At 44.7% G+C, this 9,891-nt stretch overlaps 1 protein-coding gene across 2 annotated transcripts; it reads right to left on the bottom strand.

Annotated features, from left to right (window-relative positions):
• Positions 1-81: 81 nt before the first annotated feature.
• Positions 82-9,890, bottom strand: LOC133470264 (uncharacterized). Of its 2 annotated transcripts, XM_061758432.1 has the most exons (5): positions 7,834-9,890; positions 3,829-3,937; positions 1,719-1,838; positions 1,500-1,578; positions 82-619 (listed from the first exon to the last, which is right to left on the bottom strand). In XM_061758432.1, the coding sequence occupies exons 1-5, from the start codon at positions 7,950-7,952 to the stop codon at positions 528-530; spliced, it is 519 nt and encodes a 172-aa protein (XP_061614416.1). In that variant the 5' UTR covers positions 7,953-9,890; the 3' UTR covers positions 82-527. The 2 variants fall into 2 exon arrangements, 1 of the variants encoding a protein (XP_061614416.1); XR_009785932.1 differs by lacking the exon at positions 3,829-3,937 and having other exon boundaries at positions 83-619.
• Position 9,891: the final 1 nt, after the last annotated feature.

The raw sequence follows: 9,891 nt of genomic DNA, 5'->3' as shown, positions 1-9,891 counted from the left end.
CATATGTTTGATTACCCAGGCAGAATTTGTAAGATGGGTACAAATCTTTCAAGAAAACATGGACCAGGCGAAATACATTTCATTTTTTATTTTAATGGGATTCAAATTAAACGATCAAGCATTTCAGCAAAGCATAATCATTAAACAAAACATAACCATAAAGAAATTAATGATGGTTGTTGTTCAGTCATATTAAAAAAAATAAAAAATAAAAAAAATAACTAACAAATTAAATAAATAAAATGAATCTTTATTTATGACTACTTTGCCACAGTTAATAATGCAGATAGCTCAATACTTGGTCCATACTTGGGGACAGCGTTACAAATCAAGGAGGCTATTTTATTAGTGTCACTTCCTGGCACAACTGTCACTCATGTTGACCAAATGAAAGCTAATGTACGGATATTTCTGAGCACTATTGATTTTCCAAGATCATGACTTTCTGTAACATTTGCTCTTCTTGTCAAAACAGAACATTCAGTTGAATGCTATAGTTAGCTCCCTGTTATTGTTGGAGTCAGAAGTCAAAAGACAGTGCAGTTGGCTGAAGAGCGTTGAGTGCATAGAAAGTCACTGGTGATCTCCTTGTAACCCCTGGCTTCAGTCAGACCGCTTCCTGTTGAGCAAATGACATTTGAAATGAATATGATGAGTCACGGGCGAACTCGGCAGATTTTCTAAAGACGACTTTGAAACCGTCTAAAGCAGACATTAAGTATACGAAACGAGCTTGTTTCAGCCTTAGTTCTGGCATATCGAATAATATTGTTGGATTCAAAGGATGGGAGCGGAGGTGAAGCTCGATTGAAGTTTCTGAAAAGCTGCCTGACAAAGCGGGTTCCATACGGAAGGTCTGTGTGGCGAGCATGTTGATTTTGGAGATGGAAAAAGGGGCGTTCCAAATGCATTTTGTTATTCAACAATTGCTCCAAAAATCTGAATCAGAGTCAGAATGTCCAAAAAACACACAAGGAATTTGTGTCCGGTGGTTGGAGCCGCTCGAGTACGACAACAGACGGTCGATTGACGGAGAATACTTTAGAGACATAAAGACATTGACAAAAAAAAAAACAGTCAAGGAGCAATAAAGGGTTGCTAGTTATCTGGTAATGCCGGTACATTTAAAAAAAAAAAAATAATAATAAACAAATTTTTTTTTTGACAATTGTGCAAAAAGATGCAGAGTCCTCCAGCACTTGGAACGGTTCGAAAGACTAATATTGCAATAGTGCGGTGCAATGACCGTTGTGCAAAGGGCGCCGAGACTTCAAGCAAATGATTGATGATTGATATGATTGGAAATGACAGCCTGTTTCTTTTTATTGAACAAAAAAAACAAAAAAAAGACATGAAGACAACTTCTTGGTGAAATATGGACCATGAAGACCACATACTGCATCTCCTTTAAGGCATAGGGCAAATTCAGGCAACGTGGAGTCAAAGTCTCACTTGTAGTGCAGTACTATCTCAACTTTTATATATTGTGCTGTCCTTACCTTCAATGAGGTTGTAGAGGTTGCAGTAGTTTGTGCCATGGTCTTTGATGACATACCAGGTCTCAGAGATTGACATGGCCTAGGGACAGATCATATAAGGACAAAAAGCGAATGGCATATGGCATGGGGAGACAAATGCAACAAAAAAATATGCCAGGAATTCAATGGCAGCAGGTATCGGTTTCAGACATTGCCGTTTCGAGGCGAGCGGAAACCTACCGAAACATGACAGAAGGTGAAGAAATAATAGGGAACGAGGCGGAAATGAAGGGAATCCTTATATTTCTTCAAAGGAGAGATGTGTTTGGCAGCTATAAAGTGGACCGAGGCAGATTGCAACTGGAAGACACAAGCACATGTGCGAGAGCCAATCACAGAAGGAATACACTATCTGACACATTGTAGTCATGACATCATAATTATCCTCTTTCTGAAACGGTAGAAGTGGTGGCAGATAGTCTGTTTCGTGATGCCCTCTGATTATCTGTATTAGCAAATTTATCAAACGCTACAGCTTTAAGATTCCAGGGTCCGACGTTAACGGTGGCCCGGGGCCACTCTGCTCCTGTCTCGGACCACCGCCCACTCGGGCCAGTAAACATTTGGCCCGTAAACAAAAGTCACTGGAAAGACCCAAAAGTGCATTTTTAGTTGTGGACTTAAATACTTACAGCGGCTGAAGTAAGTATTTAACATGTCACCACTTTTCTCGCTAAATATATTTCCAGAGGTGCTATTTCACCAGATGTTGGGAACAAACCTAAATAGTCCATGCATACAAACAAAGTAGAACAGATAAGATCAGAAAATAAGTGTAATAATGTAATAATGTGAAATGACGCAGGGAAAAAGTATTGACCAAGCCAACTGGTATTTGGTACTTTGTACGTAAGCCTTTGTTTGCACTGACGGGTTCAAGCGGCCTCCCGTATGGAGAAACTAGTCGCATGCATTGCTGTGGTGTGATTTTGGCCCATTCATCCACACAAGCAGTCCTCAAAACTTGACGGCCGTGGGCTTCGTCATCTGGTGAAAATTTCATGTCAGTAGCACCTTCGTGAGAAAATGGTGACGTCTTACAGACAACCCCAATTCCAATGAAGTTGGGCCGTTGTGTTAAAAACAGAATAGAATGATTTGCAAATCATGTTCAACCTATATTTAATTGAATACACTACAAAGACAAGATATGCAATGTTCAAACTGGTAAACTTGATTGTTTTGAGCAAATAATCATGAACATGGAATTTGATGGCTGCAACCTGTTCCAAAAAAAGCTGGGACAGGCTCATGTTTACCACTGTGTACATCATCTTTCATTGTTGAAGCTTTGTCGGTGGGATTCTTTCCCATTCTCGCTCGATGTACAGCTTCAGCCGTTCAACAGTCCGGGGTCTCCGTTGCCGTATTTTACGCTTCATAATGCGCCACGCGTTTTCAACGGGAGACGGGTCTGGACCGCAGGCAGGCCGGTCTAGTACCCGCAATCTTTTACTACAATGGTGGTTTTGGGCCTTGCCGCCTCCATGCAGTGATTGCTCCAGATTCTCTGAACCTCTTGATGATAATATGGACCGTAGATGATGAAGTCCCGAAGTTCCTTGCAATTGTACGTTGAGGAACATTGTCCTTAAACTGTTGGACTATATTCTCACGCACTTGTTCACAAAGAGGTAAAGCTCGCCCCATCTTTGCTTGTGAATGACAGAGCAATTCAAGGAAGGTCCTTTAATACCCACTCATGGCCCCCGCCTGTTCACCTGTGGGATGTTCCAAACACGTGTTTGGTGAGCATTCCTCAACTTTTTTGCCACCTGTCCCAGCTTTTTTGGAACCTGTTGCAGCCATCGAATTCTAAGTTCATGATTATTTGCCTAAAACTATCAAGTTGATCAGTTGGAACATTAAATATCCTGTCTTTGTAGTGTATTCAATAAAATATAGGTTGAACATGATTTGCAAATCATTTCATTCTGTTTAGTGAGGTTAGTACACAGTCACAGACATGGGTTAGTTATATATATAGTTTACTAATCATTTCTTAAAGGGGCTTAAATAATACAACATAATGACGCCAATGAGGAAATAATCACTAAAACCTAACGTATGGTATCACGAATGTACGGGGCCAGTACTGGTTCTGACAGGGCTCATACAACTTGACAACCACCGAAAAAGGCTTAATGTCGCACCTTGAATTATGGAAGATAATAGTGTTTCTGTTTCCTGTGAGTGAACAGTACCCAACACATTTTCCTCATATTACAAAAAGAATGAGACAATCTCGTGGTTGCAACTTGTGTGAACAGCTTTACACATGCATACAAACCTTGTACAAGCACCGTTGTCCACCCTGCCTGCAGCCAGCCATGGTTTCCCACTGCCTTATTTGTAAAACCAGGGATTCATAAACCGTTTGACATGGTATTCCAAAATACCTGGAAGGAATAAAGCAACCGGTGTTATTGAACGACGACTAATTTCACTGACAGGTGCCAGACACCCCACCCATCAGCCCAGTGGCGGCCCGTTTTTAGCGGGGTGGCCAGAATTGGTCCAAGGGTATTTTTGGGGGGACAAAATTTCATCTCTAAAAAGAGCGTGGGTTCGGGGGGGGGGCGAGCTGGTGTGCGAGTTTGAGAGGTTCCAACTAGATGTGCACACACAGCTTGGGCTTTGGTACCAGTCCTCTTGAGAGAGGTTAGACTCTCTTCCACTCAGGAGTCCCCCATGGTGAGAGGTGCCGAGCAGGTGTATGTTGGGGTTTATCCCAGTGGACGAGTGGATAGCGGCGGGAATTGTTTTTGGATTCCTTGGAAGGAGTGCAAGAGAGCGCTCCCGCTGGGGACTCCTTTGTTCTGCTGGGGGACTTCAATGCTCATGTGGGCAATGGCAGTGAAACCTTGAAGGGCCAAACGGCCCCTCCAACCAGAACCCGATTGGTGTTTTGTTATTGAACTTCTGTGGTCATGACAGATTCTCCATAATGAACACTATGTTCAGACATAAGGGTGTCCACATGTGGGACCAGGACACCCTAGGCCGCAGTTCGATGGTCGACTTTGTGGTTGTGTCATCGGACTTGTGGCTGCATGTCTTCGAAACTCAGGTGGAGAGAGGCGAGGAGCTGTCAACCGATCACCACCTGGTGGTGTGTCGGCTCCGATGGTGGGGAAGATACCGGTCCGACCTGGCGGACCCAAACTTATTGTGAGGGTCTGCTGGGAAGGTCTGGCAGAGTTACCTTTCAGAAGCTTCAAGTCGTACCGCCAGCAGAACTTTGCCCATGTCCCGGAGGAGATGGGCGACATTGAGTCAGAGTTGAACCATGTTCCGTGACTCCATTGTTGAGGTGGCTGACTGGAGCTGTGGCCTGAAGGTGGCCTGTCATGCCGGTAATCCAAATCCCTGTGGTGGACACCAATCAGCCCTTTTTGGCCTGTGGGACTCTGGAGGCAGCTTATAGGTACTGGCCGGCCAAGCGGCATGCAGCTTTAGTGGTCTCTGAGGTGAAAATTGAGACATTGGAGAGAACAAATTCTGGATGGCTTTGAAAAAAATTCTGTTAAACCATCCAATGTCTCGGGAGGGGGAAAGCAGTGAACCGTCAATACTGTGTATTAGGGGTGTAATGATTCATTCATCATATCAATGAATGGATTTGGATTCCTACGAACGAATTGGATTGGAAAAGGTCAGTCTGAGAAGCAAACCCCATTTCCCACGATCCCTTGCAAAGTGTGTGTCTTCAGGCAGTTCCCTTGACCCCGTGATTCTCATTTGCTCTGACGCGCACTGTGAGCTGTCAGGTCTTACATAGACAGGTGTGCGGCTTTCCTAATCAAGTCCGATCAGTCTAATCAAACACAGCCGGACTCCAATGAAGGTGTGGAACCATCTGCAGGATGATCAGAAGAAATGGGCAGCACCCGACTTCAATATAGGAGTGGCACAGCAAAAGCTCTGAATACTTCTGGCTGTGTGATATTTCAGTTTTCTTTTTGAATAAATCTGCAAAAAAATCAACAATTCTGTTTTTTTATGTCAATATGGGGTTCTGTGTGTACATTAATGAGGAAAAATTTAAGTGAAATGATTTTAGCAAATGGCTGCAATATAACAAAGAGTGAAAGATTTGAAAGGGGTCTGAATACTTTCCGTGCCCGCTGTATACGGAAGTGATTCACTATTATTATTTTTGTTTCTGTAAAGTTGGAAGTACATCTGACTATGTGCTACATGTTTTCAGTTTGACGTGTAAAATGAGACGGCTCGAGGGCACGCCGCCATTATTTGTCATTTAAAGCTGGCTAGCTTAGCTTAGCTCGGCGGCAACCGTCATAGTTGCGAACTCAAAATCACGAGATGATGGCAATTTCACCAATCATATGCTGAATTACTTCGGATTTGGACTATTTTCAGTGTTGTAGGCAAAGTATTTGGGCGATAATATCAATAACCGTCTCAGGCAGCAGCCGCTGCCCACATCCCCGTTAGCTTGTGCCGTAGCAGTTTGCTAATCTTCCAGGGGGCCCTCATAAAAGCAACAGTCGACAAATGGATTAATACAGCACAGTTACTGTAGTTACTGTACACATGATTCAGTTATACAGCAGTTATTAAAAATGCTACATGCTACAGAGTTGAAAAAGTAAACAACAAACAGGAAAGACCCTGATGAATATTTCGATATCGAAACGAATACAGTTCCAACCAAAAAATGTATTTGAATCCTCAAGCAACGGTTCTCAGATGAAGAGTATCAAATGGATATCCATGCATCCATTCTCTTAACCGCTTTTTTTCCCGTACCGCTTCTCCTCACGCGGGTCGCGGGCGTGCCAGAGCCTATCCCAGCCATCGTCGGGCAGGAGGCGGGCTACACCCTGAACTGGTCGCCGGCCAATCGCGGGGCGCATACAAACAAACAACCATTCGCACTCACCTGCACACTTACGGGTAATTTAGAGTCTTCAATGAACCTAGCACGCATGTTATCGGGATGTGGGAGGAAACCGGAGTAGCCGGAGAAAAGCCACGCAGGCACGGGGAGAACATGCGAACTCCACACAGGCGAGGCCGGGGATCGAACCCCCGGTCCACAGAACTGTGAGGCAGATGTGCTAACCGGGCCGCGCTCGTGCAATCTCGCTACTTTCTGTATCACCGCTCCTCGCTCTGGCTAAAAATGCAACACCAACACCTCCCCTTTTTTCTTCATTCAGAGGTCTTCCCGCATCTTATGTCACCATTTACTGTTTTCAAAACCGTTATACTCCTACCCGCGCCTCACATTTAAACTTATGTCCATTTGTCAATTTGTACACTCAAATTCCATTTTTTGACATGGGACCCATCAACCCTGTGACATCTCACGACAGGTCGTTAATTATAACTCCTGATACTTTCGAGCTTCACAAGGGCTCATTAGTGATCACTCGTGATGCTTCATAGCCTTATGAAGGGGTCACTAATGATATCTTGTGACCCTTAACAACCACGAGAAGGTCACTTAACTCATTAACTTTCCAACCTCGCAAGCGGTCGGTAATTAGAAGTCATATGATCCTTCATAACCCCATGAAGGCCCTTCGACACCATAAAGGCTTTCACAGCGGACTTGCGAAGTCGTGCGACGCCCATCCGTTGCGTGTGTGTGTGTGTGTGTGTGTGCTGAGGGGGCGTCAGCCCCTTTTGACGACGTAAGATATATATAGAGATATATATATACACGCACACGCACACACACGCAATGTATGTGCTGTTTGCTTATTCACGGTCTCGTTTATTTTTTTGCTATAACCGCTTATCGTGTTCAAGGTCACGTGTGCGCTGGATCCTATCCCAGAAGTTGTCGGGTGAAAGACAGACTACTGTGCACCCTAGACTGGTCGCCAGTCAGTCGCAGGGCACATAAAGACAGACAGCCGTTCACTCTGACAATGACACCAAGTCAGAACTGAATCCTGCTGCCTGCACCCAAAGGCCGAATGAAACGCGACAAGATCGGTGACGTACAAACACCCTGACTTTTTGGATACCTCAAATGAAAATACTGTGTGGCTTACAAAAATGGTGTCATCTCACAATTCATACAGGACAAGGAATTCCATCACATAACTAAATCATATCTGTAACATGCAAAACAAAGCGTGGCAATACGTACTGTGTGTAATTCACAGTCACTCGAACAATGCTTTGGTCTACATCAGCTGCGTAGTTAACGACAAGGCATACACTCAAAAGTAGGCTACATATTTTCTGTTCTCAAAACAACATTCATTTATTAAGATGTATGTCAAAAAAAAAAGAAAAAAAGAAGAATAAACCTTACCATTGTACTTTGCACTGGGCATGCAAAGGTCCGGCGAGGCAAAGCTCGGTAACGCCGACGGCCAAGAAAATGAGAATAAAGCAATGGGCTGCACCGCCATTCATGGTGCCGCAAAGCATACAGAACTAAATGTTCCGACACGGAAGGCACGCAAACAGCTCAGGACCGTCATGCGCTTTTCTGGAGAGGAAGCAAACGAAATTCAATTTGCAATGGGAGGCCGGCCGGGGTTATTTGGTTGGCAGAGGCACGTGCAGGCCGTCTTTGCTCGAGAGCAGACAACCAGATGTCGTCTCTTACTCGCTTGTGCGTCGGCAAGATAACCAATCAACGTATGTTGCCTTTGCTTAGTAATGTTAAAACGTTGTCTGTACAGTTGTTTTTTTTTGTTTGAACAGCAGTTTTTCTCGAGGTTGAAGTTGGCGGGCGAGGGCCGCAGTGAGCACTTGTGGCCCACGCTGCAGTTGTTTATTCTTCGATGCATCTAAGAATGCCATGGCAACATAGCAACTGAATCCTTAAATGTGACATTTTTACTTCTATTTTTAGAGATGGTTGTCACATATTACAGAACCTTTTTCACATTTAAATGTGTGCAGATAAATCCGTTTTTGTTGTTGTCGCTGTTATTGTTATTTACTGTACTTCACAAGTCTAGACAAAAGCTTCAAAATTAAACATGAGATTGTAGTGTTTGTTGCTGACATTTGCGCTCAACAACCTTAAGTAATGTTCCTGAACTTCCCGTGTGGGTTTTTTCCAGGTTCTCCGGTTTCCGCCCACATTCACAAAACACGCATGGTAGGTTCATTGAATACGCTGCGAATGCGGCGTGCGGATGGGTGTTTGTCTATATGTGCCCTTCAATCGGCTGGCGACCAGTCCGGGGTGTACCCCGCCTTTCGGGAGAGGCTCGATGGATACTCGGGCGTGAATTAAATTGAGACTAGAGTTGGCTTTTCCCTCAATGTATCTAACCACATCACCGTCATTCAGTGCGCTCACATTTAATTTATTCCGAAGTAAGACTTGACTTTCCGTCGTCTGTCCCCTGCCGAAAGAAATGATGACGTTGATAACCGAGAGCTGGTGGCTATCATCGGGGCTTTGGAGGAGTGGAGGCATTGGCTTTGGAGGAAGAACATCCTCATCCTCTTGTTCTTAGCAAATAATGATTAACTTGGAATTTTATGGCTGCAACACGTTCCCAAAAAGCTGGGACAGGCTCATGTTGACCACTGTGTAAACATTCAATAAACGTTTGGGAACCGAGGACACTAATTGTTGAAGCTTTGTCGGTGGGATTCTTTCCCATTCTCGCTCGATGTACAGCTTCAGCCGTTCAACAGTCCGGGGTCTCCGTTGCCGTATTATACGCTTCATAATGCGCCACCCGTTTTCAACGGGAGACGGGTCTGGACCGCAGGCAGGCCAGGTCTAGTACCCGCACTCTTTTACTACGAAGCCACGCTGTTGCAACACGTGCAGAATGTGGTTTGGCATTGTCTTGCTGAAATAAGCAGGGGCGTCCATGAAAAAAGACGTTGCTTGGATGGCATAAATATATATATCGATTGACGGATACAGATAGCGACTTCAAGTTCCACAATTTGTAACTTATTAATAGAGACACGCGGGTTTATAACAGCTCGAACAATATCGGCCCCTGGTTTCCTGGAAACTATTGCCTCGTCTACGCTTTACACAACGTAACTACTATCGACACAAGTGTTCTTCTTGTCTTTAGCTGTCGTACTCTCAAAACCCTAACTCATAGCCGACATGGCCACGTGGATATCCTCCTGGACAGCTTCTGGTCGTAGATGTTTCTCGAACGCCGGCACAGAGCCTTGACTTGCCCGACATGACCCGCAGATGGCGATCATTTGACCAGATGCGTCGAGTGTGTTTTGTACAGGAGCAGAAGAAAACCACAAGCTCCAGCACAGATATCAATAGATACATGCGACACACACCCGTTGAGCTGCGTGCCTCCGGCGACGCTGAGCGAGGCGAGGCGGGGCAAAGTCGTGCGTGGACCGCAAGAAAGCCGAAAGA

This window comes from Phyllopteryx taeniolatus, chromosome 20 (genome assembly GCF_024500385.1).
Source record: "Phyllopteryx taeniolatus isolate TA_2022b chromosome 20, UOR_Ptae_1.2, whole genome shotgun sequence".
Taxonomy (NCBI): Eukaryota; Metazoa; Chordata; class Actinopteri; order Syngnathiformes; family Syngnathidae; genus Phyllopteryx; species Phyllopteryx taeniolatus.
Note: the sequence above shows the minus strand (reverse complement) of the source record. Positions and strands in the feature narration are given on the sequence as shown.